This window comes from Cyprinus carpio, chromosome B24, assembly GCF_018340385.1.
Source record: "Cyprinus carpio isolate SPL01 chromosome B24, ASM1834038v1, whole genome shotgun sequence".
Taxonomy (NCBI): domain Eukaryota; kingdom Metazoa; phylum Chordata; class Actinopteri; order Cypriniformes; family Cyprinidae; genus Cyprinus; species Cyprinus carpio.
The window spans coordinates 14,396,096-14,423,642 of record NC_056620.1 but is presented as its reverse complement, the minus strand read 5'-3'; the positions used below and the strand labels follow the sequence as shown (position 1 = coordinate 14,423,642).

At 34.7% G+C, this 27,547-nt stretch overlaps 1 protein-coding gene across 4 annotated transcripts in view; it reads left to right on the top strand.

Annotated features, from left to right (window-relative positions):
• The window catches only part of ctnnd2a (catenin (cadherin-associated protein), delta 2a), a 318,097-nt gene that overhangs the window by 236,088 nt on the left and 54,462 nt on the right, over positions 1–27,547 (top strand). For all 4 annotated transcript variants that reach the window (XM_042752176.1, XM_042752179.1, XM_042752178.1 and 1 more), the window contains 3 exons: positions 3,386–3,518; positions 13,022–13,235; positions 23,779–23,962. In XM_042752176.1, the coding sequence (XP_042608110.1) occupies positions 3,386–3,518; positions 13,022–13,235; positions 23,779–23,962 (531 nt within the window). The remainder of the gene's footprint in view (positions 1–3,385; positions 3,519–13,021; positions 13,236–23,778; positions 23,963–27,547) is intronic.

Below are 27,547 nucleotides of genomic sequence, written 5' to 3'. Positions count from 1 at the left end.
CTTCTTTCTTCTGCCCCAGTTCTGTCACGCTGCCTGTGAAGTTCTTGCGCATCGATGGGGGAAAAGGAAAATAAACTATTCTGATGGTGTCAACTGGCCCAATTTTAAAGCGTTTAGTACAGCGCCTATGAAACCTGCACCCACCCTCCCCCACTTTATATAGCACATAACTGGCATTTCATTTGAACTGAGAATCCCTGCTAAGTTTTAATTAATCAAAAAGCACAATGCTTATCTTATCAGCTGATGGTTTTCATTTTGATTACGGGCTGGCAGGCGGGAAGACTGATCCTCAGGAGTAATGGGCCCTTAGCTGCAGGCAGGCTGATGCTTATCGGTCTGTTTGCAGAGGCAGGAGAGACCAGCTGCCCTCAAGCGCTGCCGGCCCTCAGGTTAAGGGCTTAAGACACCGGCAACCTCCCAAATCCCTCCTGTGGTTCTTCTTATCTCTATCAAATGCAATCTTCCTTAGATAAAAGGCATTTTTAGGGCCTTTATTTATCAAAGCCTGCCACGCTCGGTGATGGACTCTGAGGTGGAAGATATTCTGTAATTCTTCATAAAAACAAAAGAATGGGTATGGCAGGTGTGCAGTTATTTTTATGTGTTAACTCGAGGAACGTAAACTAGACTTTTACACCATCTGAGTGCATCTTGTCTGTGCAGAACTTACTGAAATGCATACCGAATCTTTTGTGTGGTTTCTAGGCCAATGCAATGTGGTTGCTAAATGGTCCAACTGTCTTTTTGATGCCATGAACCCTCAAATATGATAGTTCACTTGCAGGACTCCTAAAATATAAAAACAGAATATTTTTTATTTGAATTTTATATGCATAATGATTTAATATACACTCACCTAAAGGATTATTAGGAAGACCTGTTTAATTTCTCATTAATGCAATTATCTAATCAACCAATCACATGGCAGTTGCTTCAATGCATTTAGGGGTGTGGTCCTGGTCAAGACAATCTCATGAACTCCAAACTGAATGTCAGAATGGGAAAGAAAGGTGATTTTAGCAATTTTGAGCGTGGCATGGTTGTTGGTGCCAGACGGGCCGGTCTGAGTATTTCACAATCTGCTCAGTTACTGGGATTTTCACGCACAACCATTTCTAGGGTTTACAAAGAATGGTGTGAAAAGGGAAAAAATCCAGTATGCGGCAGTCCTGTGGGCGAAAATGCCTTGTTGATGCTAGAGGTCAGAGGAGAATGGGCCGACTGATTCAAGCTGATAGAAGAGCAACTTTGACTGAAATAACCACTCGTTACAACCGAGGTATGCAGCAAAGCATTTGTGAAGCCACAACACGCACAACCTTGAGGCGGATGGGCTACAACAGCAAAGACCCTACCGGGTACCACTCATCTCCACTACAAATAGGAAAAAGAGGCTACAATTTGCACGAGCTCACCAAAATTGGACAGTTGAAGACTGGAAAAAATGTTGCCTGGGCTGATGAGTCTCGATTTCTGTTGAGACATTCAGATGGTAGAGTCAGAATTTGGCGTAAACAGAAAGAGAACATGGATCCATCATGCCTTGTTACCACTGTGCAGGCTGGTGGTGCTGGTGTAATGGTGTGGGGGATGTTTTCTTGGCACACTTTAGGCCCCTTAGTGCCAATTGGGCATCGTTTAAATGCCACAGCCTACCTGTGCATTGTTTCTGACCATGTCCATCCCTTTATGACCACCATGTACCCATCTACTGATGGCTACTTCCAGCAGGATAATGCAGCATGTCACAAAGCTCAAATCATTTCAAATTGGTTTCTTGAACATGACAATGAGTTCACTGTACTAAAATGGCCCCCACAGTCACCAGATCTCAACCCAATAGAGCATCTTTGGGATGTGGTGGAATGGGAGCTTCGTGCCCTGGATGTGCATCCCACAAATCTCCATCAACTGCAAGATGCTGTCCTATCAATATGTGCCAACATTTCTAAAGAATGCTTTCAGCACCTTGTTGAATCAATGCCACGTAGAATTAAGGCAGTTCTGAAGGCGAAAGGGGGTCAAACACAGTATTAGTATGGTGTTCCTAATAATCCTTTAGGTGAGTGTATATCAAGATATAAGTATTAAAAAAAAAAAAAAACATTTAAACCGTAAAAAATAAATAATTGTGTAATATATTACATACAACATAAATGTTGTAATTTTATATATATTAACTTACATACAATGCAAATGTAACTTTATACACACACACACACACACACACACACATTTTATATATATATATATATGTATGTATGTATATATAACGCAAAGAGAGTTTAAATTAAAATTTAATAAATTAAACGTCATTTTTGAAGTATAAACACCTATTAAAAGTGATATTTGTATTGATAATATTTGAGTAAAATTTTATATACATAATAATTCAATATATATCAAGATATAACTATAAAAACTCAGTTAAACCATAAAAAATATGTAATACATTATATATTAACTTACGTGCAACATAATTGTGTGATATAGTTTAAATTAATATACACCTATAAATATAATAAACACCTATTTACACAAAAAAAATGATAATATGTACATATGTCTAAAATGCGTTTACACAATATAAAATTTGTATAACTTTTTTATAATTTACTCTTATTTATTTACTTGTTTCATCTGAACTTCAGTGAAAATGTAAAAACTTAATAGGTATACATTATATATTCTATATTATACATTTTATATTGGTATTCATAAGTGTGTATATGTCTGTGTGTGTGTATGTGCATATGTGTGTTTGTATGTTATAATATACTGTATACAGACAGAGTTTATATCTAATCATTTAATATATTTTTTGTGACAACATAAGTATAAAGACCCATTTAATCTGTGAAAAAAAATTAGAAATGTGTGTAAAATGTGTTTACACATTATATAAAATTTGTGTGTGTATATATACACTTTATGATATTTGCTGCCTGGCTTCTATGAGGTAAGAGAAGAATTCCTGCAGCAGGGTTCTGTAGATCATCAGAAACCCAAAACCCTCAGAGTACAATCAATCTTTCTGTCAAACTTCCTCAGCATCAGTGAAAATGATCAAATCTAGTCATTCTCACTGAGAGAAACGCTCTCTCTCTCTCTCTCACACACGCACACACACAGGCATTCACAATTGTAAACTCCTACTACTTCTCCGAGCCCACTGTTTTAGAGCAATAACACAATAATGGAAACCATTTTCCCTGTTACAGTTTCTGGAAAGACATTTATTTCACTTTAACCTCCGTGTGTTAGAGATGTCCTCAGTAATGGTGCAGGTCTGCCAGCCTACAACGTACAGTAAAAGTCCTATTTCACCACCTACTGTACAACAGAAGTGTGAAACTCACTCTCCTACTCTCTTTTTCCGTAGGGAATTCGGCTGGCGAGATCCTGAATTACCTGAAGTCATTCAGATGTTGCAGCACCAGTTTCCCTCAGTTCAGTCCAACGCAGCAGCATATCTGCAACACCTATGCTTTGGAGACAACAAGATTAAAGCTGAGGTAAATCTTTATATCATTTGTAATGATCATATACCTGCTTACCAAGACACATCTGTAGGCAAAATCTATTCAGAAAGCTTTTTTTTGTGGCCTTGTAGAAGGTAATTAGTGTTGAAAGTGGGATCTGAAGGTAACACAAATTTTGTGTTAACTTGGGAAAACTCTTGTTGTTGAATACCTACTGAAAGATTTTTATTGATATGTGTTGTTGTGTGAAATTAATTCTTGTATGTACCATATAATTCACCCCTTTATTGAATTTTGATGCCAGGTCTCTAATGGTAGATCTCCCGGAAGTAAGTTTTCACAATTATGAAGAGTGCCCTGGATTGCACCAGTAATTAAGCACTAATAGCACAGCCAAACAATACACGGAAAGCTGCATATTGACAGCCGTTCTCCACACAGCAGCTCTATAATTGTGTCCCAGAGGCTTAAGAGAGGCTCGGAGGACAAGGAAATTAAATTTGGAGAATAAATCTGCGGGAACAAAACCGCAACAGAGGGAGAGAAGAGCTAGCCGACAAACTTTTAAATGATATTTAATGGGAAAAAAACACACAAACAGTGAGAGCCAAATTAGTTTATCCAGCGATGAGCTCCACTTCAAACCAGCATTTTTCTCCATCTGAAAAATGTCTTATTTATTAAGAAAAGACACTAAATGAATCCCCCTGCTTTCTTTGATCCGCCCGTTCATCAATTTCACCACACACCGAAATGAACTTGTTTCATGTTGTTCTCATAAAATATTTGGAGCAATGTTCCATCATAACTTTATTGATTAGATTTGGGCCTTTGTATTCAGATGCTCTGTGGTGTGCTTTTGTTTCTTGGAAATAAACAAAAGAATTGGCATATACATTTCATTGGTGATTCTCAACTGTTTTTTTTTTCTGTCTATGAGCATCTGATTATAAAGTGCATTTGAAAAAGCAACATGTGCCAAACCATCTTCCCAAATTTGCAATTACAATTGTTTATGAATCTGTTGCCAACAAAAGACAAGCTTTAAGATCTCCCTGCAGTTTTCTGACTAAATAAATGCATGGTTATGGTTTAATATTTGAAAATAAAAAAAACATTGTTAACATTATAATTTTTATTATTTTCAATTTTTGTTGTTGTTGTTAGATACTTATTTTTTATTTACATCAATACAGTGTACAACAGTACAATAATAGTATTGCAATTATTATATTTTTTTATTTATTTATTTTTATTTTTTGATTTGTTTTATTTTTTTAATTGTTTTTTTAATAATAATAATATTTATAACAATAATAATTTTTTTTTTATGCACCAAAATAGTTTAGATTTTGATTGGATACGCATCCATTAACTAAACTAGAATGTTGACAGTGAGCTAAGATGTTTCTCATTGCTTTTAAAAGTATGCGAGTCTATTTATTTTGCTTTTTACATTGTATTTAGCATTTATTCTTTCCTCCAGTTCGTGACCCAATCAGAACAGACCTGCAGCCCACTTTTAGGTTGTGACCCACCAGTTGAGAACTACTGCTCTGTTTCATCCCACGGTCATCATATCTGAGGTCTCTAAAAAGGTCAAACATTCATAGTTCATGGACTTAATGCATCCAGTACATTATGCAACTCATTGTATTATGCAACAAGCTTGTGTTGGTACAATGTATTTCACATTTGTAAATCACTATATCCTGAAGTTTTCTACAATGTCTTCAATGTTTCTGCAGCCTCATTCTCAGTTAGGTGCAGTGTTTTTAGTGCTGTGTTCGATACATCGATACAATGGTGTATCGTCACAGAGATTTGACGATACGAATATCGATACAGCTGGCCCAGTATCGATATTGTGGCATGTGTGCAGCAGTGAACCGCGTTTAATTTGAATACAAGAACAGCATTTAAAATTGATTAGAAAAGTGCGAGGTTTCTAAAAAATAATGAATAGAGCATAATATAAAGGCTACAACAAGGTTTAATCTGGCCGCAGAGGAACACAACTGGGTTACAAGAGACGTAATCCCCGAAACAGAGCTTCCCACTTGCACAACATGGAAATATCTGCAAAGTGTGCTACTTATCTTTGTCAACCTGGCAACCATGTGCTCGCGCTCTCTCTCCACTGTTGATAAACGCGCTTGCTTTCTGAAAACACCGATTAGGTTGCAGTTTAGCGATCTCCACTTTAATATTCTATTCTCAGAAAAGTGTAACTCGTCATGTTTATTTACGAGAGAGAAAAAGCAAGGGAGATAGGCTGTGTATGAATTACCACCGTTTTGCCGCGTTTCTCTATTAAAGGTGAAGCTGTGGCTTTAATTCCTTTAGCAACAATGATGTTACCAGCTCCTTGTTGAGAAATATAATGTAGCTGTAATGTAGTAATGTAGTAATGAGTAAATTACAATATAAATTTATTAGATTCAGTACATTATTATTTATGGACTTAAAACAAGATGCAAACAATCAGAATATTGTACCTGGTGGGGAGTGCCCAATGTGTGAAACATGTCATTATTACACTATATTGTAGCCTACTGTGGTAGTTATGGGGGCCCTTCATAATGCAGAGGTCAACTGCCTGCTCAGCCAATAGTTAGAAATAGCACTATAGTAGTATGCAGTGTTTTACTAAATTCTTCTGAGGTGAAATTTAGTGCAGTTCTGTATCTTGATACGTATCGTATCGTGGCTTCTGTATCATGATACGCATCGTATCGTGACTTTACTAGTGATACACAGCCCTAGTGTTTTTCAAGGGTTTGACCCTTATACAGTACCAGCTGCAGTAAATGTCCAAACATGATCTTTTTTTTTTTTTTTTGTCTGGAGTGGGACTGAACTTCCATTGTCAGTTTGTCCATCTGAAAATGACATCACAATGACTGCAGAAAGAGTCCAACAGGTGAATTATGGGAGATATTATTGAAGGTATCTATATAATACACATTGTGGTGGTACCAGACACGTAGTGTGTGTGTGTGTGTGTGTGTGTGTGTGTGTGTGTGTGTGTGTGTGTGTGTGTGTGTGTGTGTGTGTGTGTTGTTGCTCGGTAAAGCAGTACAGTTAATTATATGTGCCAGTTCTGCAGCAGATTGTGCCGAAGCTCTGAACAAGTTATTTCACCCCTTCCATTCTTTTTCCTCAACATACATATACATAAATGCTTTCACATTATGGAGTGGATAGTGAAAAATGACACCAGTCAACATCACAGTCAGACTACAACAAGTGATTTATTTGAGGGCTTTTCAGCATATCAAAACCGTACAGCATGAACAGTCCAACCAATTCTGAATATATGACTCTTATGAGATGTCTCTTTTAACCAACTCAAACACACATGCTTACAATATTATATTGTAAAGGCATAGTTCATCCAGAAATGAAAATTCTTTCATCATTTACTCACCGTCATGTTGCAAAACACAAAATAAGGTATATTGAAGAATGTTCATAATCAAAGAATTTTTGTTACCGTTGACATTTGTAGAGTATGAAAATATACATTCAGAAACAGAATATATTTTATGTACGGCAGATGAATTACAGTCATACAGGTTTAGAACAAAATGAGAGAGAGTATATTATGAGAATTTTCGTTTTTAGGTGAATCATCTCTTTTAGGCTTGAGATATTTAAATCAGTGTACAGGTACTGATTGATTAACAAGCATATGTCTAGTAAGTATATAAGCATATATTCAAAAATATAAGTGCTGTCAAACGATTAATCATGATTATTTGCATCCAAAATAAAAGTTGTTTACATAATATACAGTCAATATGATCAAAGAAGGCTGTGAAAATTAATCTGCATTGTTAATTCTTTTGATCTTTTATTTAACAAAATCACAAAAATCTAACCTTTCATTGGATAATAAGAATTTAAAATGGGGATAAATATCATTATGAAATAAATGATTTTCTCAAATACATGTTGGATACAATTATTGGCATCCCTAGAAATTCATATGAGTAAAATATCTCTGAAGTATATATTCCCATTCACATTTACCATTTTGAGCACTCCAGGGTGATTATGAATATGAAATTATCCAGCCATGGCTTCCTGTTTCACAGGAATATAAATAGGAGGGAAAACAAAGCCCAAATCCCCTGAATCATACATTACAATGAGAAAGTAAAAGAAAAGAATATATTTCTGATGTGCAGCAAAAGATTATTGAGCTTCACAAATTAGTGAAGTGGCTTTAAGAAAAGAGCTAGAGCAGTGACAATTATGGCTATGGCCATTCAAGTCCTCTGACCTGAACCCTATAGAAAATGAGTGTGGTGAACCGAAGAGAAGAAGCACCAACATGGAGCTGGGAATCTGAAGGGTCTGGAGAGATTCTGGATGAAGGAATGGTCTCTGATCTCTTGCCAAGTGTTCTCTAACCTCATCAAGCATTATAGGAGAAAATTTTGAACTGTTAATCTGGCAAATAAAGGTTTCACAAAGTATTGAATAAAAGGGTGCCGTTAATTGTGGCCAATGTGTATTAGAGAAAAACATTCATTTCATAATGATATTTCCCCCCCATTTTAAATTCTTATTATCCAATGAAAGGTTAGATTTGTGAGAATTTTTTAAATAAAAGATCAAAAGGATTAACAATGTAGATTAATTTTATTTGATCATATTTATCAAGGGTGCCGATATTTTTGGCCATGACTGTAAATAGAAATATTTAATATATATAAAATTTATCTTAAATATATACACAGTACCCACACATATATTAAGTAAACACAAAATTTTATTTTGGATGCGATTAATCGTTTGACAGCATCAGGGCCGGTTCTAGACATTCTGAGGCCCCCCACCCCCAGTAAAAAGCACTTGAAACAAAGATGATTCCTAACCTTTTTTAATGTTTTTGAAAGAAGTTGCTCATGATCATTAAGTCTGCATTTTTTTTTTTTGAATGGTTTTCTATTTTTACCATATTTCAAAATATCTGTTTCTGTGAGTCATAACTGACTTTTTAGCAATTTAACACATCCTTTTGAATAAAAATATTAATTTCTTTAAAAATATACTGACCCATTGAATTGCAAACTTTTGAACAGTATTGTTACAAAAGATTTCTATTTTAAATAAATGCAGGGTTTTTTTTTTAACTTTTTTATTTAACAATATTAAGTTTTTGTTTTCCGTATTTTTGATTAAATAAATGTATAGCTTGATGAGCATCAAAGTCTCTTCAAAAACATTACAACCTTTAATATGTCCAAACTTTTGACCGGTACTGTGCGTATATTAATCAAATTTTATCTAAATCTCTTTTTTGTTTGTTGATGATGTTATTATAGTGGTGATATTATTATTATTGTTTTTATTTTTTTGGCAGTATTTTTTTTTTTTTTCTGTTATTTATTCACAGTTCCTGAATATAAATTAAGTTAATTGACATCTTTTATTTTTTTTTTTTTTCCCAAACTGGGTATGGGCAGGATTTCCCCCTCCAATTTAACCAATATTAAATGCAGATATTGTCATATTATTAATATTAATAAATATGATATTATGTATTATATTACTACCTTAAATATGCACTATATAGCCTACACAAATCAAGGGGAAAAGACGCTTCTAGTTTTTATTTAGAAGTTAATTTAGAAGTTACACACATCTGAGGAACTTTATTTAAAACAGTCTAGTGTTTTTGCTTTTTAAATTTGAATACAAACTTCTTTGCTTTTACTTTTTCACACTGTATAGTTTTGATTCACTAAAAAGAACTGGCTCATAAAAATCATTTATTCAGGAATCAGTTGGACTGGTCGCACTGTATGGTTTTAATTCATTAAAAATAACTCACTGATCTGATGATCATTTAGACCCACCAATTGTATGATTCTGATTCACTAAAAAGAACCTTCTAATACTAATAATTTGTTCATGAATTGGACTGTTCTTGTCGTTGTATGTTTTGCGCTGTAGATTCAGTAGCAGTGTTTTTAAAATGAGAAATACACAGGGTATTTTATTGCATTATCCTCTCCTCACCCAACTTAATGGGCCATCCGAACGTCATTTTCTCAAAATACATCACATTACAGAAGTCAAACAGGTTCATTTTGACATTTTTAAAGATAGATGTAAATGAACTTTAGCCAGACAGGAACTAGCGCACACACTGAAGCAGACTCGGATGGGAAAGGAGAACGGGTATCAGATGACAGAGTAGTATCTCCCGCAGCAGAGGTGAGGAGAATACTGATTAGCCCAGCATTTCAGCCAGACAGGCCGAGCTCTGATGTTTATGGTCTTCCTGCTGAACTACTGGCCAAATGCAAAGGCAGCTCTTTCTTGTACTCAGCCGGCCACTATTTATAGCAGGTGGCTCCAGCAAAGCTCCCCAGGTCTGTCTCTTGTGCAGCCCGCCTCTGGCTAAAGTTCAGCTTTATCAGCCCTTTTGGAGGGAAAATCTAATTCGTCAATATCTATTTGCACGTGCGCTTTAGAGTCAAGTGCAAGCACTTCCATCCTGTCCACTCACGCCTCTAATTGAATAACTCAACATCTCCGCTGCTTCAGGACTGTTAACCCTCAATTAATTTCTTTGCTGCACAGAGTTCACAAAAAAGCAGAACAAAGTGGCCGCCATTGGTTCCCCTGCACAGCTTTGCTCATCTTCTTGATAGAACTTGCCAGAAACATCCCCAGTTCCTGCTTTTATCTTCTGTTGTTTGTTGCTTCCAAACATGCTGCGATCACGATAATTAATTGTGTTTTATCTATATAATGTTTTGTGTACTGGGGCTGCATTCTCAGAAGTGTGAATCTCACTGCATGAATGAAATGAAGGCTTTTGTGCGGTGACGCACATGTCTGTCCGCCTCTCGGGATGAGCCGTGCCTTTGTTTTCCTGTCAGGTGTGCTTTGAATATTCATGCTGTACATGCAGTACAACCCGAAAACAGGAAGAAACAGGATGAGAAGTATCCTCACAGAATGGACTACTAGATCACTTCTCACCTTCAGACAAAGCCACACAAAGAAATGGGTTTGTAATCTCCATTGGAGTGAGTGGCGATGTGAAGCCGGAGCTCTGATCTGTAGTGACGCTCTGTTCAGAAGCACATCTGCCAGGGCTGCTCCTGCACTCATCTACAGCTAATGCAGCAGGGTATTGTGTATGCCAGTTGGCAGCGGGACTGGAAATTGGAAATTCATAGTGCAATCACTTGATGAATTTCCAGATAGACACAGGTGTGACTCTTTCTTAATAATTTAGCCCTGCTGGTTTTATGTCAAATCATTCAAAACGTCACACATCACTTACTGTGAGTATTAGTCTGTAAGGGATCAAAATGCGACAAATTAAGCTGTCAAATAATATCCAAGGCAGATGTTATGTTTTTTTTATTGACTAATGTCTAATTATTTATTTGCTCCCATTTTATTCCAAACCTGTATGATGTCATTTTGGGTTAATTTTATGGTGCCTTTATGGAGCTTGGCAGTAAAAATCACCAACCACTTTCATTGTATAGAAAACAGTGGGTATATATATATATATATATATATATATATATATATAGGGAAAAAACTGTATAGCTTTTGGTTTTCAATTTTTTTTATATTTCAGTTTTAAATTTTAGTAATTCTGTAATGTTTTTTAATGTTTCTCTTTAGCTTTCATTTATTTTTATTAATTTTTTTAGTTCAGTTAGTACTTAAATTTATTTAATTTAATTAAAGTTACGAAGTTGAAACTTCAATGCAAATGTCTTGCAATGTCTTTGCAATGTCTTTTAAAATTCTGGCAGTTTAATGCCTACAAAAATGGCTGGTAGGGACTACAACAAGTTACTTCCCGGGTTTGTGACGTAACAAACCCAGATAAACCCAGCCCTCAGGAAAAGGCAGCAAAGGGGCCAAGTCCATGCTGCACTGCTTTAGAGAAGAGGAAGAGAAAACTAGAGGTGTACGTAAAAACTATTCATATATGAATCGCGATTCTGTCTTCTAACAATTCTAATGGATTCACAAGTTTTAAAATCAATGTTCTAAAGCAGCGGTTCTTAATAGTGTTCTTTGCATCCCCCTGCTCTGCACACACTCTGTATCTCTCTCTCTCTCTCTCTCTCTCTCTCTCTCTCATCCAGCTCAGCTCCAACAATGAATTGTTCCAGTTATACACTTATTTTCACATAGCTATGAGAAGCGTTAAACATGGACACACGCGCAGTTGCCGTACTGTATTAAAGCTTTAATCTGATAAAACCATATATTAAAGCTAACATAAGCAATACCATTTACAAATAACAGCGTATCTAAAAGTATGAGACAACATCAAACAAAAAGCATAGGCCTACCTTTAAAAGCAGTGCTTGCACAGGTTCTGCACGATCCTCTTCAATAATATCCTCTGCTATAATAACGCGTTTCTCAGAGAAAGGACAGAGCGGAATAAAGGTAAATTATGTGAAAAATAATCAGTTTTTTTTTTTTTTTTTTTTTTTTACGAAGCATTAAGACATGTTAGACTGCACCCCATAAACACAATCAAGCCTAGAAAAAAAAATGAACCACCCCTTTAACTCATTTTATTTTATTTCAGCTTAATTTATTTAATGAAAATGCTTTTCTATAGTTTTAGTTTTAGTTAATTACAATACTGATGGAAAACAGGCATTCTGCCAAATATCTCCTTTTGGATTAAAAAAACAAAAACAAAAAAAAAAAACACTTGAAGATAAGAAAATAATGGTAGCATGTTCATTTTTTTGAGGGAACTATTCCTGAAAATAAAATAAAAAATGGCACCGGCTATCAAGATGAGAAGCCTTTGGTGAGTTGATGTCAGACCATGTTGTTTTTCCATAGAGTTTAGTAACATACAGCTTTATGTAGTGTGGTCTCAGATCCTCTAATGAACTTGGCTGGCTTTAATTGACTTTAGTGTAGAACAGCAAAGCTCTGTTGATAAAGATTTACTCACACCTCTCAGTCTGTTTAGCTGTCTGAAGAGTGATTCATTCTCCAGCTCCCTTAAGTATTGATTTTTCAAATACACTGTTATGGATTCAGTGTCTGCTATTTGTTCATTTATCCTCCAAATGATCTCATGGGCTGACACTAAGCTGGTTTGGTGTGACTTAACACTGAATTCAGCCTTTGTTTTTTTTGTTTTTTTCATTTATAAGATGCAGTACTGCTGAATGTCAGAAGGGAAAGGTCAACGTTTCTAATGTTTTCACTGACCAATAATTCTTGATTAGATCGATTGAAGTTGCATTCAAATCAGGAGTTCATGTTTAAAATGTGAATATGAATTCATTTTCAAAGCCCTTTTCAGCTCCCTGGTGCCTCGAGTGGCCAAAAAATAATTTATTTGAACATTGTTCTTATGTTACATTAAAACTGACGTGAAAACTTTTTACCAGGTCATTTTGCTACTTTGTAGATGCCTTTTATGTAGATTTTATTGTTAACCCATGTTCTCAATCCAGTCTTTAAGTCTTAAAACATGAAAATGCCCTCTATCGGTCTGTTTCTCTCAGATACGGAGGCAGGGCGGTATTCAGCTGTTGGTGGACCTGTTGGATCACAGAATGGCTGAAGTACACAGAAGTGCCTGTGGTGCCCTGAGGAATCTCGTTTACGGCAAAGCCAATGATGATAATAAAATCGCTCTGAAGAATTGCGGTGGAATTCCTGCGCTTGTCCGCCTGCTGCGTAAGACCTCTGATGTGGAAGTCAGAGAACTGGTCACAGGTAAGAACTTCTGCTGGCTTTGATATGCCTTTATTCAATTTGAGTTATATTATAGGAAATTTAAAGATACAGTCATCAGTTCTCCTTATACATATATGCATGCTGTAGCAATTAATTACCAGTTTCAGACTCTTTTAAATGGTGAGTAATGGGGATCATTGCACCTAAACCAGTGCAGTCACACAGTTAAGTTCAAATGGGTTTTGATTTTAGCAGGAGTGACATTTTGTTTTATTATAGGTACAGAAAGCCCAAACTTGCTTGTCTAGTGATCTGTTTCAAAGTGAAAACTTATCTGAAATTTTTGCTTGTGGATTTATTAATTATTTTCTTTTATTATTTAGAGAACAGTGAACACTGGAGGGATGTTTGAATATTAGATGACTTCATTTCTTTAATACTTTAATATGTCTAGACTGTTAGGATTGGTTTTGTTCTAGCCATTTCATTTGCTCTAGTCATGCAAAGTGTTGAAGACTGATCGTTGCATACTATATGTATATGGGTCTATATATAGATAGATAGATAGATAGATAGATAGATAGATCTACTCCTAGATCAACCCCCCAAAAAAAAAAAACACATCCCCAAAGGCTTTGCATTCCCAAACATGTTTCTAAATTGTTTCTGTAACGGACTGGGTAGACTTTGGAACGAAGCCACGCTGGAAATGCCTGCTATGCACTGAATTCAGATTAACATATAAATTAAAAGCATTGCACACAGGGCACTTAGAGAGACTTTCTGTCACAAATTAATCAGCAAGCTGGAAGCCTCAAGGTCTTTGGCTGCCCATAGGATTCTCAACTTCTCATCCTCTCAATCTCAAGCAAAGCAGCATATCTGAGTCATACTTTGCCTGCCTGTTTGACTCTGTAGAAATGTGCTGTTTTTTGACATACGTACAGAAAATAGATGTAGCCATATGGACCCAGTCAGACCTGATGGTCAGGTGTCCTGTCAACCTGCTGCCTGCATCTGCTTCACTTCAAAGGCCAGTGAGGCTTATGCAAGGATTTTCCCAGAATGAGAACACAGAGGATGGAATGAAAGGGAGACTCTGGACAATTCTTTCCATCTTGGAAAATGTTCATAGACTGTTTGAAAAGCAGTGCATTTAGAACTCCTATCTTGTCTATGTTCTGACAGTATCATTGGCACTTCCTTTCAGTGGCTTCAGATCTCTCGGACAGGCAACAGTTTATTAACATTAACAGCATTAATCTTGCTCTGTCACTGTTTTCTGTGGTGCACCTCAAAGATCTGTTCTTGGTCCACTTCTGTTACTAATCTATATGCTTCCTCTTGGTCAGATCATTCAGCGTCATGGTGAATTAAGCATCTTAACATTCATAATTATGCTGAAAATACACAAATCCATCTTTCTGTCCAGCCCAATTCTTTTTATCCTCTTTCCCATCACATTCTGCCTACAAGATCTCAAAGATGGCTGACAACTTCTAAAACTGAAACAGAAATCTTGTTAGCGGGCCCAAAATCCCTTTTCTATTCCAATCATCCAATCATTCTATTTGATCAAATTATGCTTTGAACCTCATGCCAGCCAGCTTGTAAAATTTGTTTTTCCTCCTCAACAACATTGTTCGTATACGACCTTTACTAAATCTGACCCAAATCCTCTGTGCCATCTCCTCACTCTAGACATTTAAAACTGATTGTTTCCTTTCATTGTCAGATTTATACTTATTTTGGTTATTATATTGAATATGATCATCGTCTGACAGTCAGTGTCTGACTGTTTGCCAATATTATGTAAAGTGTCTTTGTGTTCTTGAAATAAATTAAACATATTATTATTAATAATATTAACGCCTCTGCAAATTTCTCATTTGCAGCCATGTTGCCTTCAGAATTTAGTCAGATTTAGATTTTGCATTTACCTAAAAACTTTTAGCATAGTATTGCAGTTTGTGTTGTGTGGGTGGTGATAAATGTTTTATGAGAGAAGGATCGTGAAGCTTCAAAACCTTGGCTTATCTTTTATCATGTATCCTCGAACACGATAAAATGAACACCACATTTTGTCATGTAGTTTTCCTAAAGGAAGTGCTTAGAGGCTCTACAGAGTCCATGTGAAAGATAAATAGACCAGTGTTTGGTTTGTAAGCACAAGCATGTGACCATGTTCTTTTATGAATCTCATGACTATGGAGAACAGATGGAATATTGGTTTGCTTGAACAGGCAGCTTGCAAGAAACCCAGACAACAGAACATCCACTGAGAAACTGTCTGAATCCTTTGGCAGTGAGATGTGTTTGAATGAACACTATGCAGTGTGATCGTATGCTGAAATTAAGAAAGATTCTTGCTTAGTTAGCCTAAATTTCACTCAGCGTGTGCTTTTAGTCTCTTGCTGCACTGCTCTAACACACTGTCCCAAATAGTGCACTTGATGCAGAATTGGAGTCTCATGGCCTTTTCCTTTTTTATTCATCCATCTACACTACCCTTTAAAAGTTTTTGTCAGAAATAATTTTATTTTTTTTAATGTTTATGAAAGAAGCATTTATTTGAAAAAAAAAACATTATATTTATTTTCTATTTTAATATATTTTAGAATGTGATTAATTCCTGTGATGTCAAAGCAGAATTTTCAGCATCAATTACTCCAGTCTTCAGTGTCAAATAATCCTTCAGAAACTGATTTGCTGCTCAAAAAACAGTGTTGAAAATAACTGTTCTGCTTAATATTTTTATGGAAACCATGATACATTTATTTCTGCTGAATAAAAAATTTGTTAAAAGATTATATGAAATGGAATTCACTGACATTCAAATTCTAAATGGTATTTATTTATTTATTTATTTTACTTTTTTTAGACAATAACCAATATCATACGTTACATTTTACAAATTAAAATATAAATTGTTATATGTCAGAGAATATAGGCATCACAGTGCTATAGAGGAAAGAATAGTGTTTGAATGAGAATAATAATAGAGAAATGACCTCTGAGATGCCTGTTAGACAGTTATTGAAAAACTTAGTAGTGCTTTGTTAGAGACTAACAAATGCCCTTGAATGATTGGTTCCTGATCTATCTTAAAGGGTTAAATTATTGCTGTAGTCTATAGATATTGCTGATAGTTTATCTTAAAATAGGCAGAAACAATTAAATTTCATACAAAAAGAAACATACAAAAAATTTAAAAATTGCCAGTATTCATCAATGACAGATGTGGCGCTGATGCATTGTGCATCTCTAAAACTTAGGATTTGGGGTTTGTTCAATACTCTAACCTTATGTTTGAGCATCTCTAATCTATACTGTTAGTTTTTCTACTGTAAGCTCCGCTAATTAATTAAAACATTGTAAATAAATGATTTGCCGTAACATTGGAGAAATTCAACTATTTATATCTGTTTCTACACAGTCGTGAAGTCAGTTGAAGCTGTCTTTGGGATTTTTACTCATGCAGTGAGAGACCCTGGTGAAATGAAGCAGTCTAAATCTAGGCCTGTGTTCTGCTGGCATGAGATTTGATCTTGGTCAATGTCACCACTGACGACAATTATGTCCTTGTAGTGCTCTAGTATTGAGCCTTCCTCTCTTTCTCTTTCTTTCTCTCTCTCTCTTGCTCCCTCATGAGAAGCGGTCTCTGATTAGATACTCTCTCAGTTCAGCAATCAAGGTTGTTCTTCCCTTTTCAGAATGCATGCTTTTTTCAAAGACTGTGAAAGTGAAAGTCAAGAAGAAAATGAGCCATGAAAGACTGCTAGAAGTAGAGTAACAATAATAAGAAGCTCACACCTTCATAAACATGTAAGACCCACAATATCCACCAGATTTGTAATTGTAAGAGTTTGCAGCTATTTGTAATTTGAATGTGTGAGGTTTTCGGTATCATCAGTTATTTTTAGCTTTTCAAAACAGCTTGTTATGCTGCTTGTTATTGCAAACTAGTATTTCATATCATCACAACTGTTCAAAAGTTTAGGTTAGTGAGATTTAACCAGTAAGATTTATTTTTATTTGTATATATTTTTGAAAGAAATTCAGGCAAAGATGCATTAATTTGCTTAAAGGTGATCAAAAGATGTATATTTCAGATATATGATGAACTTTCTATTCTGAACTGTCTATTCATCAAAAAAATAAAGAAATAAATGTAAAAAATAGTAAGCAGCACAGCTGTTTTCAACATTAATAATGCCAAATCAGAATATTAGAATGATTTCTGAAGGATCATGTGAATCACAGGAATAAATTACATTTTAAAATATATTAAATGGAAAATTGGAAAACTTATTTGTAATTATAATATTATTTCACAAAATTGCTGTATTTTTTGCTTTTTTAATCAAACAAATGCAACCTTAATGTCTTCTTTCAGAATGTTTAAAAAAATCATATCAATCCAAACTTTTGAATTTAATCTAATTAATCACAAATTACATTTGGCTGTGAATATATCCCCAAAAGATTATTTAAAGCTATTTTTGTGTTAAATGAGAAAGTATTAAGTAGACATAACAAATAGTACCTAGAAAGAAATATTTTATTTGATTCAATATAAAATGTATTACACATAAACGTTTAGAGTACAATGGCCTAACATAAACTATGGAACATAAAAGAAGAGAATTTGAGAAACAACCGGTTTTTTTTTTTTTTTTTTTGTTCATGCAATGGAAATCATTGGTAACCAAAACAGCTTTGTTACTAACAGTCTTCAAAATACCTTCTTTTATGTTCTACAAAAGAAAATAAGTCATTCAGATTTGAGTAAATAATGACATAGCCTAATTAAAAATTTTGGGTGAACTATCCCTTTGAAAAAAATAATCCCCCTTTTTCTAAATGAAATAATACTCTAAATAAGAAACTAAAACTGCCAGAAGTTGGTGCTAAATGTCTTTATGAGTCATTCATTGATTTGATTAGTTCAAACGGCTGATTCATTCAGGAATTAAGTAAACGGCTCCTTTTATAAATGGGGCTTTGAATCATTGGTTCAAAAAATTTGTTCAAAACCACTGTGTTGCTCGGAGACACACAACAATTCTGCAGTGGCTTTATAGGTAATATTTTTGTTGGTAAAACTGAGCAAAAACAGACAATACTGTGTTTAAAATATAACACAATATTATCTTCTTATTTACTGAACTGTTGAATAAAATCACATTTGCACTCGTGCTATTCGAGACAAAAACAGCTTTAATTGCTATGTGATAATTGCTCTCACTGCTGGTGTGATATCCCTTATCATGTGATATAAATATGAGACAAAAACTTGTACAGGAGCATTTTTGCCCCAGTATTTTCAATTTTATGGCATAACTGATGCCCTGCATCATTGTCAACAGTCAACCATATGAAATGTAAGATGATGTACAGGTCCGGAGGCGGGGCCAGTGCGTTAACGGTGTTAAAATATTTTTATCGTGTGAATTTTTCATAGCTAATGCGTTAATATATATATATATATATATATATATATATATATATATATATATATATATATATATATATATATATATATTATATATTATATTATTATTATTATTATTATTATTATTATTATTATTATTATGATTTTATATATATATATATATATATATATTTTTTTTTTTTTTTTTTTTTTTTTTTTTTCAAGTGTACCATGCCAGTCACAGCTTCTGTACAGCAAATGTTGAGCAAATGTCTTCCAGTAGGATTATTACTAATAACCTCTGTGACGTAAATGTGAATTTTTATATAAAACTGCTGTTTGACATGCCTACCTTAGAAACACTAAGGTTGCCCTGCTAAGACTTGTGGTGAAGAGGTGAGGTGTTCACCAGAATGAGCACGATGAAGTTTTGAGCTCTGAAATTAAATTAAATTAGCTCTGGAATTAAAGTCTGACGGCTGATGTGTGTGTTGTGTGTGTACTATGTGTGTATATATATGGTTTATGAGGACACAAATGTGTATAATGACATGGGTACTATGTACAACGTAAACATGGTTTATAAGGACACTTCCTGTGTCCACATAAAACAAAAGGCTTAAAAAACATACAAAATGGTGTTTTATGAAATTCAAAAATTGGCAGTAGTTTTCTGTAAGGGGTAGGTTTAGGTGTGGGTTGGTGTTTTGCTTTGGAGGGTAAATTTTGTGTTTTATTTGAAGGATTACGCCTATGGAGAGTCCCCATAAACCACAAATGCAAGTGTGTGTGTGTTTGAAAGCAAGAAGCTGGCAAGGTCAACATCAACTATTCAACTGCCACCTCTTCATACTGACTCATAAAAGTGCGTAGTTTCCTAAAGAAGGGAGAGAGAGAGAGAGAGAATGGGGCATAGAAGAATAGGAAAAGTGAAGATAAGCAAATGGGAAAAAATAGAAGTTTGGTCTGACTCATTTTGTGTCCTTTGTAAAGATGATAGACAGTGGGAATGAGCAACTGGATTGATGTTGAAGGTTGGCTTCATTCTAATAGGTTGCATACGTGTTCTGCGATTCGTCATCATCGCTGTTTTTAGAGTTTGTCCTCCATTCTGACATCTGCTAATTTTTTTTGTAGCACTGAGTGACACAAAGTGGCTTTTAGCAGGAAGCTCTTCACATTACAGGCAATAGCAAAACCCCTGCAAGGCCGCTCATTCAGTACAGCAGGTGGTGAGATTAAGCAAAACTTCTGTGTATGTACTTGTGGGGCTGTCTAAATCTCTCCTGAGTTCAGTCATTATCTCTCTCACCTCTTTTGAAGCTGTGATATTATTCACAAAATATTGGCACTAAATTAGTAACCATAAAGTTTAACTTTTTTTTGCATTGAATTCCAAGCAATAAGCTACAAATAAATTATTATTTATTTTATTATTTATATTTTATATTTAATTGTTATTGTTTTTTCAGACTCCAGTTTTTTTTATTACAATGCTTGTCTGTCGATCTTACAGACTCCAGACTTTTGAATGCCAATGCTTGTCTGTTTATTTTTTTATTATTATTTATTTATTTTTAGTTTAGTTTAGTTTTTATCATTTTTATTTTTAGATTGGTTTCTTTTTTATTGTTTATATATATATATATTTTTAGATTAGTTTCATTTCACATATATATATATATATATATATATATATATATATATATATATAATATATATATATATATATATATATTACTGTATATATACTGATATATGCTTCTATAGATGCCACAAGCCAGTGTAATTTTAACATTTTTTGTTTTAATTATTGAATTATGAACTGCTCTACTAATGAATTCTGAAGAGCAAGATCAGTTAAACTGAAAATGACCACCAAACTTCCATGAAGCATTGCAATAAATAAATAAATAAATATTTTGCAATAAGCTTAAAATATATTATTTTAATGACTAGTCAATAATTTGATATTTTAGCACCATTCATCCATTTTTTCTGATTCTCATATACTTTTTGGCCTCATATCACAGGTTGTGATTCATCTCAGAGCTGTTGGCTTTTTATTTTTTTAATTCCTGTAGAGAAAATAAATTGAAAAAATACTTCCAGACCCAAGGCCAGGGTAAAAAGTGGGCGATCACTGTGAAAGCTTTATTAAATCTCTTAAAATTCTGCATTTAAACACTGCTAGTATTTTTTACTCACTTTGTCTAAAAGCATCTGATAAATAAATATAATGTACATTTTCAGAATTCGAACAAGTCATCGACCTTTCCCTAGAATGTTTGTTTCTAAAATATATAAACAAATTTGATAATGCTTCCAGCTACAAAGAGAGTTATATGTAGTTATGCATCTGCGGAAATAATGTAAAGTGAATCTAATAAAACAGGAGCATGCTAAAAGCATGCATCTATTCAAGCTACTATGCTTTTGTCTGATAAGAACATAATTGTTTTGTTTGGCTATATTTATGTTTTTACATTAGCACAAAATGTGTCCTACCCAAATACACTTCTCTGCTTGCAGCTGCTAGACATTAGAATGTTCTGGAGGTTTAGGATAAATTAGAGATATCCTCTGTGATATACCCTCTGTCAGGATAAATTACCGCTTCAGACAGTGAGCTCTCTCAGGTGAGATATTGGTGAGCTCAGGATTGGCTCACATAGCTAAATTGGTTATTTCTCATTTGCGGGATGTTTTAGTATTGACTGCTTGAAACTGACCTCCTACAACCTTAATTTCTTAGTTTCTTCTTGTTCAACTTGAAATAACCTGATGATCGATTTTGTAAGTGGCTGAATTTTTGTAATCGCTTGGTACAGCAAGGATCCTGATTGAGCAGCGTACTACCCTTAAGCAGCGTACTACCCTTACCCTAAGATATTTTAAAGAATGTTGAAAACCAAACATTTGACTATAGCCGCTGACTTCAATAGCCTTTTATTTTATTTTATTTTATTTTATTTTATTTTATTTTATTTTATTTTATTTTTCCCCCCATACTATGGAAGTTAATGGCTACCATCAACTGTTTGGCTGTTTTTGGATGAATCTCTTTGTTTAAAAAAAACAATAATAATCTTACTGACCCCAAACTTTTTAAACGCTAGTGTATGTACATTAAATTGCATTCTGAGAAAATACTGTATCCCACAATGCAGTGCGTTGACTTGATCTTGATCTTTTCCGTCTGACTTATCTCCATGGCGATGTAAGAAAATTAGAGCTGTCTGCAGGTCTTGAGATGTTTGCTTACAAACTGATGAAGCCTTTAGTCGTGTTGATATAGTTAGTCAACTGTAGAATTGTATGAATTTTGTTTTTGGGCTCTGGAGGAAGAGACGCAGTAATTAGCATGTTTGAAATCCTAATTAGGTGCATTGTTTCTTGTCAAAAACATGAAAATGAGTGGCTTTTCTTACCAGTCATAAAGGAGACAGCTGTGCAGTCACATGACCGTTATGCCCACAATCACAGCATGAGAATGGGTGGTTGATCTCTGCTAGATTAGGACAGACCTCCCACACAAATATATGCGAATATACAGTATCTTCTTCAGTTTTTATCCTTCAGATCTTTCAACATACTGTAGCCGCCATCGAACTGCATATATTATAAAGTCATGTATATGTTGGAGAACAAAAGGTCTTGACCGAACAAGCATTTTGATTGTCTCTTCCACTGTCATTATCAATTCCTAAACAAAAATTAAAATGCTAATGACTCCCTCCTCTTCTTCTCCATTGTTTCTGTTTGTTTATCAAATGACTGTCTGAGGCAAATATGATGTTTCTGCAAGAATGGCTTTCACGAATCTCTAATGGCTGCAGTGATAATGATAACAGGGACATGTTACAGTTTGTTGTGGAGCCAAAGATATTAAGTCTTGGCATGTTTTTAATAGTCTGTAAAAAGTGTAAAATAGGCTGTTTCATTTTTGAGCTGCTACGAAATTCTGTTTGTTGTAGCATTTTTATCTGTTAATCTCTCAGATGTAATCTAAAGGGTTGTGCAGTACAGAAGAGTTGTTTTATGTGAATTGCATCTAGTAAATCATATTGCATAAGTCCTCCCTCTAAATCTTGGCGAAGCTGTGAAGGAGTCTGGTAAAATGCTGTTAGACTGACATTGTAATGTGAGACCGCAGGCTCTATAGCTTGTCAAATTATGTTGTTTTTTTTTCCCCTCCGGTGTTCAGCCCTACATTTGTGTGGGTCTCCGAGTCTGTGTGAGACGTTGTCAAAACCTGTCTCAGGCTAGCTCAAGCACAGGATTGACAATGTTCTATGAATTTTTTACCCCTATGAAAGAGTAATAATAGAAAAGCATTATTTTTTGTGCATTGCTGCAGTCACTTTCAAGCAGGGGTCTCGAAGTGTGCCCCACACGAATGTTAAAGCAATAGTTCACCCAAAAAATGAAAACTTGCTGAAAATGTACTCACCTCAGGCCATCCAAGATGTAGATTTAGAGTTTTAGATGTAGAGTTTATTTGTTCGCCAGAACAATAGCATTCATTTACTTGCTCACCAGTGGATCCTCTCTAAGAAACGAATCCATCATTATGGCATTTTAAATTTAAACCATCTCCTCTGGCCAAAATACCAGTTCATAATCCATAATGATGCTTCCTCCAGTGAAAAAGTTCATTCCCTGTTGTCCTCTCATATCAAAGTCCACTATCTTTTTTGTTTAGAACTGTTGTGTTCTGTTTTCACTTTAGACAAGATAACTTTTTTACTGAAGAAAGCATTATGGATGAAGGAAGCAAAGGTTTGAAGTTGAAATGTCTTAATGATGGATTTGTTTCTAACAAAACATGGAGCTTTTTGCTTCACAAGATGTTAATTGATGAACTGGAGTCGTGTTGTGGACTCATTCTGACAGCAACCGGATCTGTTTGTGAGCAAGTGATGTATTGCTAAATTTCTGAAAATCTATTCTGAAGAACAAAAAAAATAAAAATTCAGCTACATCTTGAATAGCCTGAGGGTGAGTACATTTTCAGCAAACTTTCATTTTTGGGTGAATAATTCCTTTCATAGTTTGTTATTAAATACGGTTCACAAATGGTGTAAAATAAGTGGCTCTGCCTATTTGCTTTTGTAAATGCTGTGCTTATGTGTTTGTCCTGTGCAGGTGTGTTGTGGAACCTGTCCTCCTGTGATGCTCTGAAGATGCCTATAATCCAGGATGCTCTAGCCGTCTTGACCAACACCGTGATTATACCCCATTCCACCTGGGACGTGTCCCCACATCAGGAGGACCGCAAGCTTCAAATGCACACGTCCCAAGTACTTCGCAATGCCACCGGCTGCCTGAGGTGAGCTTGTGTGTGCTCTTTTTTTTTTTTTTTTTTACTACTTTAGTTTGTTTTTTAAAAGGATAGTTCACCATAAAATGCAAACTTCTGTCATCATTTACACATTCCAAAATCTGTGAGACTTCAGCAGAATTTAAAACAATATATTTTAAGTTTACATAACATTTCAACTGTTTTTGTCTATATAATGAAAATAAATGTGCGTCACAGAATAAAAAAATATAAAGCAGCACACAGGAATAAATTACATTTTAAAATATATTCAAATAGAAAAAGTAATTATAAATTGTGATATTTCAAATTATTACTCTCTATTATTACTTTATATGCTCTCTTAAATAATGGTAAGCATAACTTCTTTCAAAAACATAAAAAATCTTACCAACCCAAAACTTTTGAACAAAAGCACAGATTGACGTTCATTTAAGCAGCAGCTCTTGCCCTCAAAAGATTAATGCTGAATGAAAAGCATAGACTACTTTGCAGACTTCATTCACATATACATGAGAAACTATTACCCAGATTGCATTAACAAAACCAGATGCAGCCACCACTCCACTGATTGTAGATAGGCCGAAAAAGCAGATCTCTCATTAAGAACAGATTGCAGTTTGCACAGTGTGGTTGTTTCTATGGCAGCTGGCCACGTGATGTAGAGAAGAGAGTTTTATATCTGGACCGCTGAGAACGATGGTCCCTTTGATGAACTGACAAAAAACAAGAGCTTTGGATTTTTCACACCTCCTTCCTGTTCCATACAGAATGAGGAACAGGCCTGACAAACCATTTCCCCCAGCCACGTCTGTTCTGTGCATTCTTAACTCTAGATCGCCCGCGGGTAAAGTGAATCATTACCTGTACGGCTTTGTTACGTTGAATAAAGATTTACTGTGTCTCTCCTGTCTCTTCTGCGTGAAGCAAGAGGATACAAAGCATCTGATTCATGATTTATGCAATAATGCATAATGATGTTTATGTGGCGTGCAAATCTAGCTTATTATGATTTATACATAGCTTCTTGTTGTGAAGAGTTGGCTGAAAAATAACTGAGAAAGTGTTGATTCTCTTGGGTTGAGTATCCGTCTCACGTAAGGCTTTATTCTTGTATCCATAGCAACAGCGCAGTATTAAACTACATTAAAGTCTATGCTGTGAGAGGAACATGCTGCTTTTGTTTGCTTTCCCAGCTTCCTTTTAAGATTTCCTTAACTATTGAAACTTTTTTTAAGCCATACTTGAAGAAGTTTTGCAGTTTCACTATAAACTAGTTGTTAGCAACTGTATTTTTACCTTCTATAAGAGTTTTTTGAATATACATGAACGGATTTGCATGTACTGTATGCAAATACACACTGATATGTAAACACAAACAGTCGTTTTATCCTCTGGTTTGAATTTTTTCTCTAAATAACAAGTCTGCTTCTGATTCCAGCAGTGAATTACCCCTCAGAGTGAATGGCAGTGTCTTGTGTTTCAACAAATCATCTTCTGTAGGAGCGCCGTAAAGAGGCAATTACCATCCTCTGCATATTAGTCTGTCAGATACGCACACGCTTCAGAAAGTAAAATGCATATCTTATGCCGATCGTGTGATTGTGGACCACACATATCTTCTACTACATTTTCATTCATATCCACAGCTAGTTGCTTATGATAGTTTAGTAAATGTATGTGCTGTGATTACCTCATCTGATGTATGAGTTTGCACAATCTTTCAACAATCTTCCCAATTCTTTTAAGAGAATCAAAAACATGCAGCGAGACAAGTATAGTGTGATTCACAAGCAAATGACTCTTATAGACTATTCTTTTTAGTGAGTGAAAAACATACAGCAAGACCATTGTATAAGTTTCACAAGCAAATGACTCTTATGAACAGGTTCATTTTAGTGAATCAAAAACATGCAATGAGACCAGTGTAGTGTGATTCAAGAGCAAATGACTCATATGATGTAGTTATTTTTAGTGAACGAAAAACATACAACTTGTGCAAAAATGCACCTTATGTAGTCTGAATTCCAAACTAATAGACAAATGGCTCCTGAGAGTTGGTTTATTTTAGTGAATCAAAACCGTACAGTAAGATCAATAGTGTGATTCGTGAGCAAATGGCTCTTATGAACAGTTCAGTTCAATGAATAAGAAACACGCAGCAGTACCCCAGTGTATTGTGATTTAAAAAAAAATTAATCTTATGAACATATTCTTCTTATTGAATCAAAAACACACAATGATTCAATAGCTGTTAGTGTGAATCATGAGCAAATGAATAATATGATGTGGTTATTTTTAGTGAATGAAAACTATAGTGCAACCTACAAATGGCTTGTAAGACCGAGTTCTTTTTAGTGAATCAAAACATGTAAATGACTCCTATGAATATGTTCTTTTTAATGAATAAAACATACAGAGAGACCAGTGTTATGTGATCTACAAGCAAATGACTGTTATGAACAGGTTCTTTTTATTGGATCAGTAACATACAGTGTGATCATTGTAATTCAGTTCACAAACAACTGACTCTTAGGAACAAAAAAAAAAAAAAAAAAAGTGTATTTTTTAGAATAAATAATGACTTGTATGTTCTGTATATTATTTAATATTAGTGCTGTCAAATGATTAATCGCGATTAATCGTATCCAAAATCAGTTTTTGTTTACATTATGTATGTGTGTATATATACAAACACATATATACAAACACATGCATGTATATATTTAAGAAAAATGTTTATACATTAAATATATTTATATATAATATAAAAAATAAGAATTTAAATATATAAATGTATATACATGTAAATATTTTCAAAATATATACAGTACAGTATGTGTGTGTATTTATATATACATAATAAATATACACAGTACACATACATATTATGTAAACAAAAAACTTTTATTTTGGATGCGATTAATCGCGATTAATCGTTTGACAGCACTATTTAATATGTAAGCAAAATGGACATTAAAACTGAAATATGCAGCATGTTTTGCTTCGAATATTTCAGGTGGCCTGAAAATATTTCAAGATAATTTGACTGAGGCATTTACGTTACGTTCTCGCTGTCTCTTCTGGGTATCACTTTGGAGACAGTCGAGTTGTCAATTTCTCTCAATTTCTGACAATTAAATACTTCAATTCAGATTGATGATGTTCGTCAGGGTGGGATTTTTTTCTCTCCTTTGGAGGCGGGAACACTTGAGCAAGCCATTGAAAATCATTGAAGCAGTGTTTTTGGAATTGAGCCTCATCCCAATGGGAGTTTGACACTGCTGCTGTAAATCACTTCCACAAGCAGAAATCAAATTTCTGAAACCTGCGGGTCTCTGTGGGCTCAAAAATCTATCTAATAGAAAGAGATTTTCTCAGCCACAAAGCACAATCCCTCATGACATTCCAAAAAGGCATCACAACATTGGATTTTCCTTCTCGCTTTCTCTGTCAGACTTCAGTGAATGGATGAATCAGCCATTTACACAGTTAAAGAGCTCCACGCTCTGTTTAGGTTCGGCAGCTCACCAGCTGTCAGCAGGATCTTAATCGAACCTGAACAGCTGCCCGCTCTTACAAATCTTTTCCTTT